Source organism: Dermatophagoides pteronyssinus, unplaced genomic scaffold (genome assembly GCF_027571235.1).
Source record: "Dermatophagoides pteronyssinus isolate colony J.1.1.1.1 unplaced genomic scaffold, Derpt_VIB-CSIC_2022.12 sq0008, whole genome shotgun sequence".
In the NCBI taxonomy this organism is placed as follows: domain Eukaryota; kingdom Metazoa; phylum Arthropoda; class Arachnida; order Sarcoptiformes; family Pyroglyphidae; genus Dermatophagoides; species Dermatophagoides pteronyssinus.
In genome coordinates this window covers 2,573,007-2,596,444 of record NW_027461532.1, presented here as the reverse complement: position 1 = coordinate 2,596,444, position 23,438 = coordinate 2,573,007, and the positions used below count along the sequence as shown (strand labels likewise).

The 23,438-nt window shown below is 29.1% G+C and overlaps 3 protein-coding genes and 3 long non-coding RNA genes across 10 annotated transcripts; 5 read left to right on the top strand and 1 right to left on the bottom strand.

The window, feature by feature from the left end:
• Positions 1-2: 2 nt before the first annotated feature.
• Positions 3-998, top strand: LOC142645237 (uncharacterized). The gene is made up of 3 exons (XR_012846381.1): positions 3-232; positions 312-763; positions 840-998. It is a non-coding gene; the product is annotated as an uncharacterized LOC142645237 (long non-coding RNA).
• Positions 999-3,582: 2,584 nt separating this feature from the next.
• LOC113794652 (uncharacterized) lies at positions 3,583-5,318 on the top strand. Its single transcript, XM_027344779.2, has one exon. The coding sequence runs from the start codon at positions 3,843-3,845 to the stop codon at positions 5,169-5,171; it is 1,329 nt and encodes a 442-aa protein (XP_027200580.2). The 5' UTR covers positions 3,583-3,842; the 3' UTR covers positions 5,172-5,318.
• A 67-nt stretch (positions 5,319-5,385) lies between these two features.
• Positions 5,386-11,771, bottom strand: LOC142645235 (uncharacterized). Of its 2 annotated transcripts, XR_012846379.1 has the most exons (7): positions 11,162-11,771; positions 9,963-11,086; positions 9,039-9,888; positions 8,091-8,981; positions 6,555-8,024; positions 5,747-6,476; positions 5,386-5,688 (listed from the first exon to the last, which is right to left on the bottom strand). It is a non-coding gene; the product is annotated as an uncharacterized LOC142645235 (long non-coding RNA). The 2 variants fall into 2 exon arrangements; XR_012846378.1 differs by having other exon boundaries at positions 8,091-9,888.
• Positions 8,182-9,949, top strand: LOC113794640 (catalase-like). The gene is made up of 3 exons (XM_027344767.2): positions 8,182-8,315; positions 8,392-9,419; positions 9,483-9,949. The coding sequence occupies exons 1-3, from the start codon at positions 8,223-8,225 to the stop codon at positions 9,907-9,909; spliced, it is 1,548 nt and encodes a 515-aa protein (XP_027200568.1). The 5' UTR covers positions 8,182-8,222; the 3' UTR covers positions 9,910-9,949.
• Positions 11,570-13,229, top strand: LOC142645238 (uncharacterized). Of its 2 annotated transcripts, none has more exons than XR_012846382.1 (4): positions 11,570-11,809; positions 11,902-12,178; positions 12,261-13,029; positions 13,122-13,229. It is a non-coding gene; the product is annotated as an uncharacterized LOC142645238 (long non-coding RNA). The 2 variants fall into 2 exon arrangements; XR_012846383.1 differs by having other exon boundaries at positions 12,261-13,039; positions 13,122-13,183.
• Positions 13,230-14,829: 1,600 nt separating this feature from the next.
• Positions 14,830-22,014, top strand: LOC142645198 (uncharacterized). Of its 3 annotated transcripts, XM_075820914.1 has the most exons (5): positions 14,830-16,037; positions 16,149-16,291; positions 16,354-16,562; positions 20,471-20,806; positions 20,868-22,014. In XM_075820914.1, exons 4-5 carry the CDS (start codon positions 20,525-20,527, stop codon positions 21,438-21,440), a joined length of 855 nt encoding a protein of 284 aa, XP_075677029.1. In that variant the 5' UTR covers positions 14,830-16,037; positions 16,149-16,291; positions 16,354-16,562; positions 20,471-20,524; the 3' UTR covers positions 21,441-22,014. The 3 variants fall into 3 exon arrangements, with proteins under 3 accessions (XP_075677029.1, XP_075677028.1, XP_075677027.1); XM_075820913.1 differs by lacking the exons at positions 14,830-16,037; positions 16,149-16,291; positions 16,354-16,562 and adding an exon at positions 16,581-16,780; XM_075820912.1 differs by lacking the exons at positions 14,830-16,037; positions 16,149-16,291; positions 16,354-16,562 and having other exon boundaries at positions 19,536-20,806.
• Positions 22,015-23,438: the final 1,424 nt, after the last annotated feature.

Here is a 23,438-nt window from a genome sequence, read left to right as displayed (position 1 = left end):
AAAATAACAGAAAAAATCTAATCACAAAAATGAATGAACGAACAAAAAAGAAAAGAAAATCGTGACGATAATAAATTATCTCTTACCAAAACATGATGAATCCATCAACAACCAAAACCGAAAAAAAAGACTGTGCATTTTAGATAGAATCATCAATCGGTCGGTAATGGTCATCAAACACGCAAACAATAATAACCAACAGCCGAATATTTTCTGACCGATGATATCCAAGGTATATGATCCAACATGAAAATGATTGAAAGCGATAAAAACTACTTTTTTGTTCTTTTTCTTTTTTTGATTCTCGTTAGTATGGATCACGCGGTGGTTTTTTTCCACATTTGGCCATATCATTATCGTTATAGTTTTTCGTTGTTGTTGTTGTTGTTTGATGTGCCTTTTTCAATTGAAAACAACAAAACAAAACAAAACAAAACAAACAACCGTTGTTGATGATAATGATAATGATTGTTGTTGTTGTTGTTCCAAATGCCGGCGCGTTTCGGTTCATTTGATTCGATTTGTTTCGTTTCGATTTGAGTCGATCATCATCATCATTCCGTTCGATGAGAATTTAATGTTCAGGATTCGATTTTTGTTTTGTCTTTTTAACGGTGTTATCATTATAAAATTCTTTCGACGAAAAATGATTCATTTGTCGAGAGAGAGAGAGAATTTGGTGATGTCGAATAAATCGATTCATTCGAATTCGAATCGAAAATGATATTCGGTACAAACAACAACAACAACAACCATTTACAAAGTGAGTAAGAAAAACAATTTTTCACTATGATTTTCATCTTTTTTTTTAAAAACATTTTTGATTTTATCACAAGCAGAAAAAAATCGATTCATTCGAACATTGTTATTTCGGAAGGGGAGAGCAACAACAACAACAACACGGAATGAGTGAAAACGAAAACTGGAAAAAAATTGATAAAAAAAACAAAGAATCAAAACTGAAAACATTTTGAAAATAAAAAATCATCAATTCAAAGTCCATTGATGATTCTGCCAACTTTTTTTGTTTTGTTTTTGTTTTTTTGATTCTATTATCATCATCATCATCATTATCATCAAGATTATTTTTTTCGGTTGAAACAAACTTTTTTTGTTTGTTTGTTTGTTTTGCTTTGTCTGAAAGTTTCAAGTTTCCGAAAACAAACAAAATCAGAATTCATTTCCAAGGAAAAATGGACTGAAATTGGATGAAAACAACAACAAAACAAAAAAAACTTGAAAAACTTAAAACTAATCAAAGAATCAAAGCAACAACAAATATGTTTTGATGGATGACACATATCCAATATCAATCTTATTCCCATTCACAACAACAACAACAACAAAAACGAAAAGATTCAAAAGGTTTTCAATTTCAAATTACTTTGACAAGAGAAGAAAAGAAATATTCTGTTTGTTTGTTTTGTTCATGAACTTCATCATCATCATTGTTGTTGGCCAATGTTTTTTTGCGCCAAAAAAAATCAAATTTTAATTAAATTTTCGTCATCTGGGTTGATTGTTACTTTGTTGTTGTTGTTGTCTTTTCTGTGATAAGTTTTTTTGTTTGAATGGACAAATCTTGTCAGTTGATCGATGTTTTGTTTCTTATAATTTGAATTTTTTTCTTCTTTTCTTTTCACATTCGATTAGACATTTTTTGAATTGAGTTTTTTTCTGTTTCGATTCTCTTCAAATTGACATTTGGATATTTGACCTTTGTTCACTGAAATTCTGTCACAACCAAAAAAAAAAAAAACATCTCCATAGAGAATTCTAAGAGAAAAAAGAAAAGAAAAAGAAAAATCCATTATTCTAATCAATTAATTAATTATTCAATCAATCAATCAATCAATCAAAAAGTGAACCAAACAAACAAAAAAAAGAAGACATTTTGAATAACCAAAACAATCAATTCATTTGGGTATTTTTCACACATATTCAAATTTGATCAAAAAGTTTATTGTTTTTGGATGGAGATTTGTTTTATATATGAAGATGTCAAATTTTTTGTTTGAAAATTAATTAATTTATTCATTATTGATCATTATTGATAATGAATTTTTTTTTTTTGTTCGGGCCATAAAATGATCGATCATCGATAGTCATATAATCCAAGGTACACATACACACACACAAACACAATCAAAACACACACACACATCGAACAGGAAAAGGAAATTAAATTCATTCGAAATGACTCATCTTATTTAGGGAATTCTGTTTTTTTTTTTTTTTTTGATGATTCATTTCGAGATTAATATACAAACATCTCTCTCTCTCACTCACTCACTCGTTTGCGATAACATCCTGCGTTTGAAAATCATTATTTTCATTTTCATTTCGGTTTTTTTGATCATCGTTTTAATTTATTCGTCGATTTTCAACATTGTATTCTCTCTCTCTCTCTCTTTTGTTCCACCGTTGTATCCAAAAGACGATCGAATTTTAATTGCTTTGTCTTTTTTTTTCTTCATTGGTTGCCTGTCGATCCTCATAACGATAAACGATAAATGATAATATTAGGCAATGGAATCAAGAAAAGAAAAGACTACTTAACACACACACACACACTATCTTTATTCTGATAGAGATGATTTTTTGGGGCGAGAAAAACGTTGAGAAAACGTTCCAGTGTGTGTGTATGTGTGTGAGTGAATCCAGGAAAGTCAATTTTTTTTCTTCCAAGTATGTCTTCTTTATTATGAAGAAAAATACTGTTGTTAATGCCCGAACCCGAAAAACGAAACGAAACAAGCTTTTCGATAATGTTTTTTTTTCGGAATTGTTTTCGTTTCTTTTTTTTAAACAGAAGAATCATTTATCTTCTTCGGTTGGTCGATTTACCGACGGAATAAACTAACCGATCGATCGATCTATCGATAGATCGATTGTTTTTAATCGGTATTTTTGAATCTATTACTTTTTTTGTTTATCATCAACAACAGAAAAAATCTATCAATGTGTATCACATGTTTGTCTTTTGGGTGGTGGTGGTGGTGGTATCATCATTTCAAAACAACAATGTTTTTTTCAATTCAATCATTCTGTTTTATGAAGATTTGATGCGTGTATCGATCGGAATTTTTCTTGCATCATCATTATTTCTTGGGGAAAATGACATTTGGACATTAACCATAGAATCATGTTGAACATGTCCATAATTCAATTTGTTTTGTTTTGTTTTTGAATTTAAATTTCACCAAAAAACAAAAACAAAAGAACAAACTGAATAAATTCTCTTTCTTTGCAGAATGCTTCAATTGTCAATCTTCATCATTGTTCGTTTGTTTTCATTCGTTTTGTTTCACAACAACAACAACAATGACAGTACTCATTACAAATGTGTCAAATTCAATTAAATGATTGATTCGATTCGATTCGATCGATTGATAGCTTTAGGCTTGTAAATGAATTAAACAGAAAATCATTCGATCATCATTCAGGAATGTTCACCAAAGTAAATAAATGGAAAAAAAATTCGTTCGAATTTTTTTTCAAGGACAAATTTTGTGACTTTTTTTTTGTCGCTGGTGTAAACAAGCAACAAAAAAAAAAAATCTTCATTAATTTATAGATGATCATTATGGCAATACCATGACGATTGAAAAATCGTCATTCAATTCAATTGATGTGTTCATCATCATCATCATCGTAGTAGTTATCGTCGTAAATGCCTTGTCATCATCAACATCGAATGAATTGAATTGAATGAATAATGATGGCGAAAAAACTCGGCAGTTGAACAGATATGAATATCTAGTCTAGTTTGATTCTTGACTTGTTCGGTTAACATTTTTTTTTCAAATATTATTTTGGTTGTTGTTGAAAAACTGAGAATAATGCCACGAAAATATACTGAATTTGTATCGTATGAATATACGATGAAAAAGATTTCATCACCAACATCGACCAAAACTGAAAAAATCATTAATAAATATGATGATGATGGTAATGTTGATGTTTTGAATGAAAATAAAACATTAAATAATGATTTGAATAATAATTCAATTGATGATAATGTTGTTGTTGTTGATGAAATTGATGATGATAGTTTCATCAGTGATAATAAACATTCAAAACAAACAACTACAAATCGTTTGAATGATGATGATGATGATGAATATAATCCATATAGTTATGGATTTCGTCCATTATCCGAAAAGAATATTTATCGTTCATTTGAAATTATTCGTCAACCAACCACCACCACCACCAGCACCAGCACCACTGATGAAAAAAAATCTACAAAAATAAAACATCAAAAATCAACAAAAACAACAACAAATATGAATAATGATTCATTTGATGAAATTGATAATCAAAAATTTGGACATACCAAAGTTATATTTTCGGAAGAAAATTTATCACCATCACCAACATCGGCCATCAAGAATCGTCAAGGATTAACAACAACAACAAAAACAACTATTCCAACCATAATGGTTAATGAACGACCTGTCGATGTACCGGGTTATTATCCATCATCAAAACATCAATCAAAAATAACAACGAAAATAAAAAATCAAGAATCCGATTCAAGAAAAAAATCAACAACACCAAGGATAATTGAAATTAAATTACAAAAATCATCGGAATCATCGGATGAAATTGATCATGATTCAAAACAAATCGAACAAAATGATGTTGCGGCAGCTATTTCAACAGCAGCTAACAATGATTCGAATTCAAAAAAGCCACCATTACCACCGAATCATCATCATCGTTATCAACAACGACGACGAATTTCAATGCCAGCTACAACTGGTCATCGAAAATATCATCAAGAACAACGTGAACACGAACAACAACAACAACCACGACCATCATCATCATCTGCCATTCATAATGATTACCGTTATCATCATCACGATCAACCGATTTCGGAAAAATTTTGGCCAGATTTTCATTATCCATTGGATAGCCGTTGGCCATTTTATTGGCCATCATCATCGGATTTTTTCAAAGATCATCATAATTATCATCATCGTGATTCAATTATTTCCAATTCAAATTGTCCATTTTCATCACCAATTCTGGTTGATAAACTTATTCATACAGAACCAAAACCAAGTAAATTTCATTCATATAAATGTACACGGTATGAATTATCGAAGGAAAAATTATCATCCAACGACGACCACGACGAGAATCCAACAACAAAAAATTGATTCGACAAAAAAAAACTGATCAAAAACATTATTAATCCTGACATTAATTTCAAACAAAATTTTTCAGAATTTTTTTTTTCGTTTTTGTTCAATCCATCCCAAGCCATTAATAATCATATAAAAACAGAATAAAAAATTCAAAATCCATTTTGCAAATCGATTCTCTGATGATGATGATGATGATGATGTTCATCATTGTAAATTTTGGTCTATGTTTTCTTTTTTATTTGATGATGAATGATGATCATCATGATTATCGTCGGTTGTCATCGTTGTTGTTGTTGTTCTTTGTCGTAATCGCCATTATCGTTCGTCAAACGATGATGATGTTTTTTTTATTATTATCAGCAATAACAACCCACCAACCCAAAAAAACAAATGATGATGATGATGGGAAAAAAGGATTTTTTTTAAGCTTGAAACAAATCTGGATAATATTATGAATCTGGGGCAAAAAACATCTATTTTGTAACCATTTGTATATTTTCATCATCGGGTAACATTTGCGGGAATTATTCTAAGAATGAAAAACGATTTTCATAAGAAAAATTTTCTTCTTTCTTTTTTTCACTTACCATCCATATTCATACTTGGTTGGTTGGTTGATTTTCAAAAATATATTTTGCATATCATAATTTTATTAAATAAGATTTTCTTCTTGTCCAAAAAAAAGAGTTTGATCGGATCGAATCGGTCGTGAATGAATGGATGGATGATGTGCGCATCCATTTTTCCTTTTGGATACAGAATTTGAATTTTTTTTTTCGCCAAATGTTTCGAAATCAGCAATAAAAGAAACCAGATTTTCGGGCACATTTTAAACAAAATTAACAGCAGAAAAAATGACATCGACCATTAGGATGATAATATGATTTTTATGATACATGTCATTTGAATGGGAAATGTTGTACATCCCCCTCCTTTTAATCACCATCGTTGTCATTATGAATTTGTTTAATTTGCATATTTTTTTTCTTTTGAATTTCTCGAATCGCAATTTCTGGATCACATTAAATTTTGATGATCGTCAAAATATCCACCACCACCACCATCAATTTTATGGTCTAATGATTGATTGTGTCGTTGAATTTTTTCTTTTTCTGAATTGGTTTTATCATCATCCGCAAACAATAATAACATCACCATAACAAGAAAAATCAATGTTTTTTCTTTTCTTCAACAAGATAGCCGCCGAAGCGTAATGGAAATCATATTGTTGAATGAATGAAAAATTTTTTCCACATTCGTTAACATTCTTCACTCTCTCTTGATTGTTGCAATGAAATTATCTTTTTACATTTTTCTCTGGATAAAAAATTAAAAAAAGAGAAAAAAGAAAATTCAATAAAAAAAAATTTTCGAAATACAATTTCATTTCATTACCATTTTCAATGATTATTTTTTTTTGTTTCCCCCGGTTCGTATTTTCATAAAATTTGTCATTTGTAAAATTTTTTTCAAACATTTTCTTCAGATCGATTTCAACGAAACAATCATAATGATGAAAACGAAACGAAATGAAATGAATGAAAGAAATCGATATGGAATTCGCATCAAATCAAATCAAATCAATTTTTCTTGAATGTAAATTCAATTTTCGTTCAACAAAAATTGAATGAATGAATTGTTGTGTTGAGTGGGGTTCAATGAATTCATTCCACCGAATAATAATAATAGAAAAAATGAATTCTGTGAATATATTCTCGAAGGCAGAAAATAAAAGATGCTTTTTTTGATGTTGTTTCTTCTTTCTGATCTAATTATTATCTCACAATATAGAATTTCATTGTTTAAAGAAATCAATGGAATGAACTGATTCAAGTTGATGTTGATGATGATGATGATGATGATGATCATTATTGGATCAAACAACAATTTTTTCCTATTAATTTTTTCATCATCATCGTTGCTTTTTTCCAATAAAAAAAAGTGTTTTTTTCTGTATTTTTAATCGGATAGCGAATAATATTGTTTACTTGCACATTGTTTGTTTCGTTGTTGTTGTTGTTCTCTATTCATATGATGAACGAATTGATTCCATTATCATCATCATTTGCTTTACGGTTGAATTGCTTCAAGAATCATTTTTTTTTCGTTTTCATTACAGTCTTTTGTTTTTCATTGGATAAAAATTCCTTCTTTTTTGCTTTGTTGTTGAAGAGACTCACCCCATTGATAATGATAATTGCTTATTTTGGATCGATTTTTTTAGCCCCCGAAGACAATAACATAACGTGTTTTTTTTCCAAAAAGCAAAGAAGTAACGAATTTTGTTGTTGTTGTCAGTTGTTTTTTTTTCTTCTTCTTTTTCCCAATTTTTTCGTATTTTACATATTAATCGATTTTAGCTAATTATACATCATTATTATTTGAAAAAAAATCCAATTGTTTTGAAGCATTCAATAAAATGATGATGATGATGATATTGGATACAGTGTAATTTAAAACTTGAATGGTGTTAAAAAACAAAATGGTCGTAAAAATTTTCCAATGATGAGGATGATTTTCAGGCAACAGATCATTATCACCATCGTTTGTTTTTTGTTTTTTTTTTTGTTGTTGTTAATTTCCATTATTATTATTCAGGTGTTGACATAGCCATGATCATTAAATTAAATGGACAAAAATCAATTTGTTTGCCTGTTGTTTGTTTGTTTGTTATATTGAATTAAAGGGCGAAACTCTTACACCAAATTTTTTTTCTTCAATTTTATTGATTGATCAGTTGGGTGTAGGCCAAGTAATGTGTTTATCTCACACTGTTTTTGGGTTCACGGATATGTTTTTGTTTTCTTTCTTCGATTATCGTTGTTGTTGTTGTTTACATTCAAAACATTGTCTGGTCAAACATGGCTAAGGAAATAGGATTATAAAAAAAATTATCATTATTATTATTATTTTGGATTAGAATTTTACAACCTCGGTTGATGATGATGATGATGATGGATTGAAGCTATATATAAATTTTGATCATTGTTCATTTTTTAAATTCGCAATATTCAAAATAATCATCGATTTGTTTGAAAATTCATTCATTTGCTGTTGTTGTTAATGATGGAACCAAATAATGTTAGTTATTATCCAAATGATGATCCTGGTGCTAATCAATTAGGACAATATGCACAGGAACATCAAGGCCAAAAGGTAATATTTTTTCATAATCATCGTTATTATCGTTATCATTATTATTGAAATAAGCATTTGATTTCATCAAATATAGCCACAATATATAACAACATCGGCTGGACGTCGTGTTGGTGATTTTCGTAATGTTATAACGGTTGGTCCACGTGGTCCAATGTTATTGGATGATATTCAATGGATGGAAGAAATGACACATTTTAATCGTGAACGTATACCAGAACGTGTTGTTCATGCTAAAGGTGCTGGTGCATTTGGTTATTTTGAAGTTACCAATACTGAAATCAGTAAATATTGTCGTGCTGATTTGTTCAGTAAATTAGGAAAACGTACACGTGTTGCAGCCAGATTTTCAACTGTAGCACGTGAACGTGGTTCAGCCGATACTGTACGTGATGTTCGTGGATTTGCAATAAGATTCTATACTGATCAAGGAAATTGGGATCTTGTTGGCAATAATACACCAATATTTTTTATTCGTGATCCATATTTTTTTATGCGTTTCATACATTCACAAAAACGTAATCCACAAACAAATCTTTTAGATTATAATGCCCGATGGGATTTTTTTACATTACGTCCGGAATCATTACATCAGGTAACATGGATGTATAGTGATAAAGGTATACCGAATGGTTTTCGTCATATGGATGGTTGGGGTTCACATACCTATAAATTGGTAAATAACCAAAATGAACCAGTTTATAATAAATTCTATTGGCGTACCAATCAAGGTGTCCAAAATTTGACCGTAGATCAAGCAAATCAATTGGCTTCAAATGATCCAGATTATGGTGTTCATGATCTGTATGATTCGATTGATCGAAAACAATATCCAAGTTGGACACTTTTCGTACAAATTATGACCTATGAACAAGCAAAACGTTTTGAATTTAATCCATTTGATTTGACAAAAATTTGGCCTGAAAAGGATTATCCATTAATGGAAGTTGGTCGAATGATTTTGAATGAAAATCCTCAAAATTATTTTGCACAAATTGAACAATTAGCATTTAGTGTATCGAATCGTATACAAGGTATTGAATTTTCACCCGATAAAATGTTACAGGCACGTGTATTTGCCTATGGTGATGCACATCGTTATAGGTTTGTATATTTGATTTGATTTGCTTGTTTTTGTTTGGATTTATATTCGAAACATTTTCATAGAATCGGTGCCAATGCTAATCTAATTCCGGTTAATCGTCCACGTGTACCGATACGAACACCAACTGAACGTGATGGTAGAATGATGACCGATGATAATCAAAATGGTGCACCAAATTATTGGCCAAATTCATTTGATAATAATCGTGATGATCCAATTGGTTCGAATGAATTACGTCAACATGTAACAACAACTGATATTGATCGTTTTGAATCCAGTGATGAAGATAATTATACACAAGTTAGACAATTATATTTAAGTTTTGATCAATCCGAACAAGATCGTCTTCATCAGAATATAGCCGAAGATTTACAATATTGTTACCAATTTATTGTTGAACGTGCATTGAATCATTTCGAGAAAATACATTTGAATTATGCAGATGGTATTCGTCGTTCATTAGAAAATCTTCGTATACAAAACAAATGAAAGTGAAGTAAAAATGAATTTTTTCTGTTGTTTCATAAGTGAAAAATTCTAACCTTTGAAAATTGAATAAAAAACTTTTCAATTTTGATAACTTAATTCTTTTCTTTCTTTTTCTTGGTTGAAGGTAGAATATGAATTTTATGACCGACCATCATCATTATTATCGCCATTAACATTATAAATCAATGGCGGAAAACATTACATTCAGCCCTTATACTTTTCTTTTCTTCTTATTCGATTTGAATGTTTATAATTGCAAATTTGTATCGATTTTTTTTGTGTGATCTTCAGGCATAAAAACGAATATTTTCACGACCAAAATATAGTGATGGTGGTGGTTGAATAAGATTCAATCAAAAGTGTGTGTGTTTGGTGGTGAATTCCCGGAAACTTTTTTTCCCCTTCTTCCAATCTATCGAAACATTAATTTCGACCAAAAAAAAATTCAATTTTTTGCGGGAAAATTATTCTGATAACCGAAAAAGATTCACCACCACCATCACCAACACACTATTACCATCATCACGAAACAATCAATCATATGGGCACACACTAATAAAACAAACTGACACATCATTCGTGTGATTGGGTTATGAGTTTGGTTGGGCCATCATAACTTTTCGAATTGATTTTTTTTTTTTTGATTATTTTGAATTTATCTTCTTCTTCTTTGTTCGGTTGTTTCGAAAACTATCATAATAATAATTAGACAGATTCTGGATTCTATAATTAGATGTCCAAAAATGATGATGATGATGATGGAAACACGGAATAATGGCATTGAATAATTGAATTTCATGATTATGATGATGATGATGACGGTAATAACAATAATAATAACAATAATCAAAATGGCTCACGGAAAAAACTTTTTTTGCTGTTGTTGTTTTTCGTTTCGTCAATACACATGAAACCTGCCAATCAAATTAATTGTCTTGTCTTGTAAAACTTTTTCATTTTTTAATTTGCATTTTTCTTTTTTCGCAATTGAAAATTTTCCGACCGACCGATCCAAGATACGCAAATTCGAACGATATTCCATATTTACGAACAAATTTGCCGCTAGATGGCAACAGTTTGGTGAAGAGGAATCTTTTCGTTCGAAGTTTTTTCATTGATTTTTTTCCGTTTTTGATTTTTGGGATTGAAAATTTCCAAATCAAAATTCAAATTTTCTCTGCAAAAAAAAAAAATGGGAGAAAAACTTTCATCAATCTTTTTTCTTTTGACTTGTAAATTAGAAAAGAATTACCTCTCTCTCTTTATTTTTGGAGCATTGTTTTTCTCGAATGAAAACTTTTTTTCTTTCATGATGTCCATCGCCGGAAAAAACAAAAATAATAAAAGACTTGTAAGTTTACATCATTCATTTTTTCTGGCCGAACTTTTGGTTTAGTCCGGATTTATCATCCGGTTCGATCGGATTTTGAAAAATCTTTGTTGTTTTGCTGTCGTTGTTCAATCAATTGCCAAATCCAAAATGATTGATTGAGTCATCTGCGAGCACAAAAAAAAATATTTTCGAACGATTTTCAACTGGCTACTTCTACTGATTCCGGTCATTGGTTGGTCGAAATAGAAAAATCGAATCGTTACCGTTCGAAACGTTCGAATGTTTTTTTCCCGTTTTTTTGCAATGTTTTTTGTTTTGTTCCTGAATCATTAAGATTTTTTTGTTTTTTTCGGGTAATTAATTGAGATTTCTGACTTTACAATTGATTTTTTTTCTGGCTCAATATATAAACATGGATCGATTGTGATCGATTCGATGATCGATATATTTATTTTGGTTTGTGTATGTGTTCGAAGAATCTGAAATGTTGTTGAAATACAAATCAATACTGGTGGTGGTGTTGAACAAGCAAAAAAGAAGAAAAGTTGGTGAAAGGTCGACAAAAAGGTTTGGTTGGTTGCATCCTTTTCAAATGAAATTTATGCTTCTTTTTTTCGTCGTCCGAAATTTCAAATTTTCATTTCAATTTTGTTGAATAGATTTTGAATGTGTTTTGGTTTCCGAATTGATTTGAAGCAAAAAATTTCACCAAAACGAACGACCGATATACAAAAAAAAAAAATGAAATATTAAAACAGGAAATTCTAACCAACAACAAACTGAAGAAGAAAAATGTCAGATAACCAACCAACCAACCAGCCATAAGAGACAAACCGGAACCGAATATCCGCGAATCATTTCGAATGATGATGGTTAATAATGATGATGGCTAATCATCATTGGTCCCTGACAGAAGAAATAACGAAGAAGAATTTGGTATGGCAGTTTTTCATTGAGAAAACATTTCCTATTTTTTGATCATAAAATTTTTTTTTCTTTTAAAAACAAAATTTTATAGAAAATTCAACAACAAAAAGCGATATCAAAAGAAGAAAATGTATTTCTAGCCAACCAACCAACCAAGTTACCATTATTTCGTTTGTTTGTTATGGTTTTATTTTGTTTTGTTTATTGTTGATGGATTCACATTCGAATAGTCGCAATGTAGAATCATCGCCCCATAATTTGTCGAATGGTAATAATATTATGATGATAATGATGGTTGGTTGGTTGGCTTGTGGATCATAAAAAACATCAATGATCTATGTGAAAGCGCCAAGCTCAATTCAAGCTATTTCTCTCTCCCAGTTTTCTCAAATGTTTTCTTCAATATTGATGAAAATCTGTGTTCCATAAAACGAAGAACATAAACGAAAATTTTTGCAACAAACATCAAGATTCTGTTACAAATCACCAAAACAGATATTTTATTCAATTCAATAATAATGTGTGTGTGCACAGCACATAGTGCCCAATAATAAAACAGTGGAACGAAAATTCTTTTATTGTCATCATGGATGATCATCATCATCATTGATATTTTTTTTCTTCTTCTGTTTTCAATCATTATCATCGAAATTTATTTTTGATTCAATCCAGAAACCATAAACAACAACAACAACGACGACAAAATTTCGTCCAAAGAACTGATTCTTGAAAGAAATACAAAAAAAGAAATGAAAAAAATCATACACCAAACTCGCACACACACACAAAGATAATAAGATGCGAAACAAATTTCAAATTGAATCTAATTTGAATCATCATCATCATCATCGAAATTGAATGTAAGAAAATGTAAATTTCATTTTCAAACCAAAACCAAACCAAAAAAAAAAATTGAATAAGAAATTCTTTCGTTTCGTTTCGTTTTTTTTAGGGTTTTGCATTTGAATCTGGAATCGAATTGAATTGTTTCGTTTTGATTAGATCATCATCATCATCATCATCAACATCAACATCAACATCGTCAGTAGGAATTGATAACAAGAATATCTTCATATATATGAAGTAAAGTGAGTAAGAAAGAATAAAATATATGTATTCAATGAAGCCAATTTTCTTTTTTCTTTTCCTTTCTTTTTTCTGCCTATCATGACAATACCAATAATGATGATGATAATAATCAAAACCGATGATTCAATTTGAATGTGAATATATTTTTCCTATTTTATTTTTGCCATTCTTTTTTTTTCTGGCCTAGATTCTTATAAATGTAGAGAATGGCTTGAAAATCTTGAATTTGGTTTTTTTTTGCCAACAACAACAAAAAAAAACCAAATTTGATTTGATTCTGAACCAAATTCAAAACAAAAATTCAATCAAATCAATTTATTCATTCATTGAATGCAAACAAAACAAAACAGAAAAAAAAATTCTAGAATTCAAAAAAGGAAGAACCAATTAGACTTACTGAAAGTTTAATCAAAAGATTTTTTGTTTTGTTTTGTTTTTTCAAAGATTCATTTTCACCGAGGTATGTCCAAAAGTTTCAAAAAAAATCGATCGAATCATCGAAGTGGAATATAATTTTTTTTCTCTTTCTTCTCTTGATGATGATGATGATGATAATGACAAATGATCACCATCATTGTTATGATAATTATTATGATTAACATCCCGAACGAAGCAAAGATGATGAAGCAGCAGAATTATAGAAATCAAACACAGAAAGAAAATGTTTTTTTTTTGTTTTTGGATTCACTAAACCGGAATTGTTTTGTCGTCACTAATTTCATCATTTCATTTTTTTTGGATGAACAAAATTCTTCATGGGTATATATATGGTGGTTGATAATTGAATTGGATCTACATCATCATCATCATCACCGACGAGTGTGACTTTTTTTTTGTGTTTTGCACTTTCCCGAATCACACACAGCAAAAAAAGAAGAAATGAATTCCCGAAAAAAACTTTGATGAAATTTTGTTTGTAACAAAAACATACTCATAGACACACAGTGAAACAAAGACATTTAATTTAATTTCATCATTATCATTCGAGAATTGGAGTTTGTTTCAAAGCAAAACGAAACAAAACAAAACAGAATTTTTTTTGTTTTTTTTTGATGTTTGAAACAAACACTTGACTGCTTCCATTATCATCAACAACAATAATGATGATAATAACAAGAAGAAGAAAATCGACAAATTTTCTTTTTTTGTAGACTTGGTTGTTGAATTGAGTTTTTGTTTTTCCGTTGGTTGGTTTGTTGGATGTTTTTTTTCTTCTTTGAAATTAATTTCACATGGCTTGATTTTTTTCATTTTTTTTTTTTTTGTTGTTTGTTGATGCCGATTCTAATTAATGTGTGAAATAATGAAAAACGAAATTAGGAGTTTTTTTTTTTTTTTTTTTTTTTTGATTAAAAAATTAAGATTTTTTTTTTTTGTTTTGTTTTTGTTTTTCGGGAATCTTTCAACAAACTGAACGTCATATGTGAACATTTCTTCAATGAAATAATAATAAACATTCGAATTCTTCCTTGTCGATAATCAGAAACATTCGAATCTTCAAACAACAACAACAAAAACATTCTTTATTGAAGTTTTTTTTCGGGTTTTTTTCAAGTTTGAAAGTTTTTTGAGTTTTTCAACAAGATTTCAAAAAGAATTGACTGAAAAAAAACAATGAATCGAAATAATAATAATAATAAAAAACAATATGTCTATTGACGAAGTGAGAGAAGAAGAAGAAAAAAAATTCAAACAACAAATTCTTTCAATCGATTCGATATATTATTATCATATACAACCATTGAACGTGATTTGAAATTTTTATACGGTAAATTCAACAACCAAACAATGGCGATGATGATGAAACTTGAAAAAAAAATCAAGAAATAAAGTATATAAAAATTCAGCTTAGCAAAGTATGAATGTGGATATCGGAGAAAAAATTTACGTTATCGTTACCATAGGAAAACAACAACAAAGTTATGTTGACATGAAATTTTCTTTGAACATTTTTTTTTTTTTAAATTCTCTTTTTCATTTCTTTCCATTAGTTTTCGAAACACTTGAATATATGTGTTTGAAAGATATGGTTGAAATCTATAACCAAACAAAATTTTCTTTTATTGAACATCATGATCCAATGAATATCATGATCATGATCATCAATATTCAAGTTCATTTGGCATTCAACACGAGCTTAGAATATTTGTTCAAATTGACAACAAACAAACAAACAAACATAGAATATTGTTGTTGTCATTGATTATAACAACGACAATCCAAATCAACAACAACAACGAAATGAAAAATTTCCATAATATGAATGGATATGGATATACGCACGTACACAAAAATCAAATGAACAAGACAAAAAAAAAATATTTTTCTTCCCTCACCCCCTCAAAAGCGAAAAGAAGCCAAGAATAAATTGCCTATAGTTGAAAGCCAAAATGGAAAATTTGAATTTCAAATTGTCCGAAACAAACGAAAAAGAAACGTTATTTGAATCTGATCCACTTGCAAAGTATTGAATTTCAATTTTCATCCACAAAATTCATCCACTAAGAATCATCATCATCATCATTTGTTAAGGAATTCTATTTTTGTTTTTTTTGTCCGATGGAGAATATCGAATTTGATTATAGAGAGATACATTTTTCGATTTGTGAATCTAATCAAAAAAAAATTTTTTTGGGGGGAAAGGAAAGAAAAATATCTTATTTCAAGAATTTTCTTCTTCTGCTTCTTCTGCTTTAAACATACATAATTGATGTTTGTTTATTCGAATCAAAAAGAAAAAAAATGATAATCAGATTGAAAAATGGTTGTGTATACGTAGGTAGGTAGATTGATTTTGATCTTCAACCAAGTTACGTAATCAATTGCATTTTTAATGAACTAAGCTGAAAAAAAATTTGTCTAATTTTAATTTCTGTTTCTTTCTTTTTAGATTCCAAAAGGGGGCTAGATTTGAATGAAATTGGTGGATGTGAAGAAAATCATCAATCGATCGAATCGAATCGATTGATTGGAAGAAAATGAATTTAAACAACATCAACCAACCAAGCGACCTTTGTTTGTTTGTTTTTTTGGGTGATTATTATTGTGAAATTCTGATGATGGTTTTTTTTCACTGATTTTTTATTTTATTATAGACATTCTCTCTCCCTCTGGGTTCTATGTGTGTGGTTAATGTGATTTTAATTCTTAATCATCATAACATTTGTGTTTCTTTTTTTTTCATTGTTATTGTGGTGTGTGTGTGTGTGTGTGGATCGTGGATGTTCATTATAATTCCAACGAACGAACAACAGCAACAAGAAAAAAATAAGATTTTTATAATGCTGATGCTGACTATATCAATGTGAATTGTTTTTTCTTTCTTTGCTTTCTTTTTTATATAAGTTTCGTTACATTTCATTTGCTGTGCATCATCATCATCATCAATGATGATACAGCGTGAGAAGAATTCAAAAATTGATCACTATAAATACGGATGTCTGTGTGTGTGTGTAACTATACGATCGAAATCTTATCGATCGAATGATCCAAAAACAGAAAGAAAAAAGTTTATCAAATGGGGTTTGTTTTCTAAGAAGAAGAATATAATTCAATAAATGAAACAAAAAAATTGATTGCAATTCCATTCATCGAATTGAATGGGAAAAATTTTTTTTCCAAGATCATCATTGATGGACATAGACTAATCTGATTTCTCTCTCTGTGTGTATGTATCTGACAATTGTTTACTACTGACATTGATGATGATGAGCTTTTTTTTATTGAGATTCTTCATCAGAATTGACCCAATCTTATGTAGTTTTTTTCTCTCATATACATTGTAACAATGTTGAGTCATCATCATCATCATCATCATCATCATAATGATGATTATCATCAAAGTCAATCATTTTTTGGTTCAAGTTTAATGATGTTCCACGCATATAATGGTGAATATTAGAATGATGATGGTGATTTTCAATCCATATGTTTCATGATGTTTTTTTTTTGACTTTTGATGATGATGATTGTATTGGATTGAAGTTTTTTTTCAATCGATTCAACAACAAACAAAAACCATAACCAAAAACTTTTTCATCATCATTTTTGTCCAGATTTTTTTTTCTTTATAAAATAGAAATTTCAAATCGATCGAATAAATGATTTGGAATTTATATCGATCCTATCTAATCAATCATAACGGAGAAATTTTCCTGTAATTAATATTTCTTGGAAATTTTTTTTATGATATGGGTATATACCATTTGATTTAAGTAAACATTTCCGATAAGAATCAATTTTAGCTAAAATTGAATTTTATCCACTTATCCGAATATGCAGGTATTGATCATTCAAAAAAAAAAAACTAAAAAACTAACTATCTTTTTTGCTGAACAATCGAAAGAATTTCCTCCCTCCTCTTCTTCTCCAAACAAAAAACAAACAAACAAACAGATTTTTACCTCTTGAAAAAACATACTTGAAAAAAAGTGAAAAAAGTCTTTTTTTTATCAACTTTTTTCTTCATTACATAATCGATTACGTACTTGAATATGTTATCTATACATTTGAAAATGGTACCCTTCAACCAATCAAAATAGAAGAGAGTTCCATTGAAAAAATACGCAAATCTCCAAACAAAAACAAACTTTTATTGAACTGATTGATAGCCCATAACACACACACACACACACACACAATATGTTTTGATCATTTCGATTCTAAACAACAAACATTCAACCAACCAACCATTGAATTGAATGACATTTTATATGTATCAAAACAAACAAAAAAAACAAAATGTCAAATCAAGTAAGTAAAAAAGATCAAGTTATCATCAATAATAAGAACGAAGAAGAAGAAAGAAAAAAAAGATCGAAATGATTATTTATTTATTTTCATTTGTACTAAGATTGATTGTCACAATGATCTTTTTTTTCTTGTTTGTTTGTTTGTTTGTTCCAGAAAGACAAAAAAAAACAACATGTTTTATGGCCATCCTTTTTTTTCCTATGAGGGAGAATCCACTTTATGATGATGGAATTTTGTTGTTGTTGTTGTCGATATAATCATCATTTATATTGTGTCTGTTTTACCAAACAACAACAACAAATAGATATTATCATCATCATCATCATCGAAGAAGAGAAAGGAAAATCAAACGAATCCAGAAAAAAGAAAAAGAAAAGAAAAACAATCATTATTATTATTATGATTATGGTGATTATCGAAATATTTTTTCTTTTCTTTTGGTCATTTTCGAATGATAATCATCAATGGACGACGAACAAACGAAAAATTCTTGTCACAGCAATAAGAATAATATCTTTCCATTATTATTATTATTATTATCATCATCATCACTTTAGATGATCGCGTATTATCGATTTGATCTTGATATAAACAAAAAAAAATGACACTTTTGTAAACATTTTTTATTGTTCTGTGAACCAACAAATATAAATTATTGACATTAATGATGATGATTGTGATGATGATGATGATTGTGATGATGATGATGATTGTGATGATCAAGATAAGTCATCTAATCAGGAACCATTCCAAAATATCAATCCTTATTATTGATCATTCATTTGATCCAATAATAAAGAATATTGAAAGAATGAAATTGGATTCCCAACCAACCAAAACAATCTTCTAAAAAAAATCTTTAATGTGAACTTTATGTGTGTGTGTTTGTGTATTGGATGAACATTGGCGGATAGGAAAGTTTTGTTTTTTGTTTTTTGTTTCATTCCTTCATTGTGTGTGTGTGTGTAAACGGTTTTTTCTCAAAATAATTTTATTGTTTGTTGCTTTCGGTATCAGTTATCATTTTCTGGAATGCAATGAATAATACAAAAAAATCAAAATTGAAAAAAACCAAGTCCACGTTCTCTATATTGCTATGTGGTTAAATTACCTGGAAGCCATTTGTTTTTTTGATAAAATCCAGTTAAAAAATAAAATTTTCTATAGTTTTTTCTTTTTCGGTTGTTTCATTGCCATCATCATCATCATCATTTTTTTCGGCCTGCTTTATTTATTTTATCTAAAAGTTGAAAATGACAAAGTTTTTTTTTGTTGTAATGTTTACTTTCGAATGAATGAATCTCAGTTCATTGTTTTCCATGAAAAAAAAATGAATTTTTCAGTGTGTGTGGTTAAAAATTCCATAACATCAATCTTTTTTTTTTTTGTAAATGGAACCGACATTTTTCGAAATTTTCCATCAAAATTTTCTCTCTCTCTCTCTCTCTCTCTCTCTCTCTCTCTCTCTCTCTCTCTCTCTCTCCACTCCGAATTCTTTGTTAATTAATTAATTGTTTGCATCCGTTCTTTTTCTCATTCAAACAGGAAAATTTCCCGGGAAAAAAAATTCAAATAAAAATGAATCAAACCAAAACCAGCCACAATCAACTCTCAAGAACAACCTATACCCAAAAAAAATTGATTGAATCAATAGAAAAAGAAAATTGATATTCTTATTCCGGAAGCTTTTTGAAAATCTACTTTCTTTTTTTTGAATTTGAACACTATCACATGAATGAATGATGAATTACATAATGTATTCTCTGTGTGCTGTGCACTGTGCACTGTGTTTGTTCATGTTTCTTGTCATTGTTTTTTTTTCTCTGTTTCCATTGAAAAAAGTGATTCTTTTTCATTCGATCATCATATAATGGATGCTCTTTGAGTTTGTTTTAGTTTTTTTTTTCATTCACATTTACATTGGCGGTGAATGAAAAAAATTCATAAATCTTCTTGATTTTTTTTTGGTTGGTTACAATAATTATTCATTAACCATTTTCGCTCTCTCTTTCTCTCTCACTGTCGATGTAACCTGTTAGTTTGTTACTGTGAATGAATGAAATTCAGGATTCAAATTCTGAATATTTTTTTTTCGGTTATTGTTATCAGATGATGATGCGACAAGAAGATTATCACAACCATTCAATGATCATTCATCATTTTTTTCTTCGCTACTCTTTCTGTTTGATTATTTTCTTTTGTTTTGTTTTTGTTTGGTTGAAAAAAAAGTTTTTGCAAGATAATTTTTCATTTTCAAAGAGAGAGAGGGTATCATTGTTTTTTCTCCATCGTTTGGTTTGGTTTATGACCTGATTACTCACTTGCCGCACAACTAATCATTTTTTTCTTTCTTTCTTTTGGTAATTTTTGAAACATTTGGTGGAAAAAATGGACAATTTTTTTATGGAAAAAACTTTAAAAAATTTATTCCAAATTCTATTGGCATTGATCATTCATCAGGATGATAATCATCAGAATGATAAATTTTTGTTAGAAATTCTTCCAATTATCATTATGAATCCATTGGCCCTGAAATTGATTAAAAAATTTAAAACAAATTTACCCAGTAATCATTTTTCATCGATCAAAACAAAAATCAATCAAGATTTAAATTTTAATCTTATTCAACAATTTAATCGTTCATTTTTTCAAATTATAATCGGTTCAAATGATGATGATTTTTGTCGCTGGAATCAGATAAAATTTGATAATGAAATTAATCGAATTCATCAACATTTTCGTCAACATTTGATGGATAAACAACGATTGGAACAGCTGAAACAATCAAACATTCAGGTAAATGATTGCATATTTCAATTCCAATGTTTTTGATTTAATCATTTTCGTTTAAACACAGAAACTTGAAACAATTATTGAATTAATTGAAAATTTCCTTCATAACAATCAATCAATACGATCAAATGTAATGGTTATATTGAATGAAAAACAATGTGAATACGAAATTGCTAAACAAAAATTTTATCAACAAAAAGAATTAAATAATATTCAACAATTATTAATGAAATCAAATGAAGATCATCATGATCATGATAATAATCTTCGACAACAATATCGTACAATTATTATTGAAAATCAATTATTACAAAGAAAAATTGAAAAATTTCAATTAATTAAACAAAAACTTGAAATGATGGACCGGAGAAAATTGGATCATATTCGACATTTACAACAGAAAATTAATTTTTTACAAGAATTAAATGAAACATTACCATCAACATCAATATCATCACCAATTATGAATCATGATCAACAACAACAACAACAAACACCAACAAATGCAATGCGTTCATTTTTTATTGATCATCATGAAATATCACCATCAATTATTCTTTATAATGATCATCATGATGATTCGGATAATGATAATGATAATATAAGTCTTAGTTTTGATGCCCAATTAAAATTTTAACAAACATTGCCATCATCATTATCATTATCATTGCTATTTCTTGTCAATGGTCAAATCAAATGTGTGTGTGTGTGTAGTTAATAATGAAAAATAATTATCATTTGATATCAAAAATTTTGTTTTTGTTTCAGTCGACAAGCAAATTGTGATATAATCAGCAATTTTTGTTTCCAATATTGGAAATCCGAAAAAATGGAACCCAAAATTATATACCGGGTGTCTTTTCTTTTCATCATCATCTCATTGATAATAATTTCTGGTCGTTATTATTATTATTATTGTTTCAACAAAAAAAGTGAAGATATTATTATCGTCATCTATCTTATCGTTGTCTTTTTCATTTTTTTTTGTCGATTATGAGGACAGATTTTTATTTTTCATTTTTTTTTCATTTGGCCATTTTTTATTATTTCTGATATCAATTCTTTTTCATCATCATCATCATCATCCTATAATTATCAGTGAAGAAAAGCGCCTAATTTTAACAATTTTTCTTTTCTTTTTCTTCTTTTTCTGTTGAAACAAACCCCAAAAATCAAACTTATTGGATAATAATAATAAAATGTAATAAATACAGGGTTTGGTGGTATGTATTTAATGTGTGTGTGTGTGTGTGTGTGTGTGTGTGTGTTTGAATTCAATTCGATTGAGAATTGAAATTTGAAACGAAACGAAATAAAATGAATTGGACGATATTGGTTTCCAAAGAGAAAAATGAATGAATGAATCTCGGTTACATTGTTACATTTAATTTGAGATTCTTCCATGTTTCGTTTTCCTCTCTTTTTTTTCCAAATGGTCAACATTCAGAAAACGGTAAAAACCACAGAAAAAAAATGAATCCAAACATTCATTTTATCGGACACGTGCTTAATGCTTTTTTGTTCGAAGATTTTTTGACAGCAAAAATTATTTAATTTGGACCATATTACAACGATGAATGTTTACATTACTAAACTACTCTATGATGGTGACCAAACAAATCTCTCTCTCTCTCTCTTTTTGATATCCAGTAATTCGATTGACATATTGAGCATTTCGGTACATAAATAATGATGATGATGATAACCATTATACTGTGTGTTTTTTTGGTCTGTATATTCTAAGTAATGGTTGATCAATTCGGAAAATTCAAACAAAACAAGCAAGAATCCGTTTTTCTTTCACTATATGCATGGATAAATTTCCAAGTGGAATTATTCTTCTTTTTTTTTGATAACCAGAAAGAAAAAAAGACAATCGTTGGGACGTTGTGTGTGTGTGTGTGTGTTTGGCAATCTTGTTTCATTCTGGGTTGTTGTACTTTCATTCTGTATTTCGAAACACACAAACTACACAGACATTTTCCATATTTTTTTTCCTTCTTCTGTTGGCTGTGATTGTTATAGCATTTCATTTTCAATTTAATTTGACATTCATCCGATGACTATAAGGGGAAAAACATTGAAGAGAAGAGAAGAGAAAGAGACGAAAACAACACCCAAAATCTAGAATATCAGAATCGCTGTTGTTGTTGATGATGATGTGATACATGAACAAAAAAAAATGATGTCATGATTCGTGTCATAAGCAATTTGTATTAATTATCGTTTTTTTTTGGTTTGTTCAAGGATGAGAAATTTGTTGCTGCTGCTGCTGCTTTCAAGATAATATGTTCAAGTCGTGTGGCTTCTGCTGCCATTTTCTGGTCTTGAAATTTTGTCCGACTGGGGAAAAACAAAAATCTCCAACCGAGCGTAGTAAGATAGCGAATGTGAGAGAGAGCGTTTTGGTTATTATGTGATGCCCTTTGACATTTTTTTTTGATTGGATGATGAATGGTTTTATATGATGCACTATAGTGATATATAGTGATTCTTCTACTTCACATGAATTAATATAACCACAAAATCGATAAGATATGAATGAATTTTTTTAGGGAAAAATTACCGAAAAAGTCTTTATCAATCATCAAAAAAAAACAAGAATCAAAAATAACCATAACGGTAACATGAAATG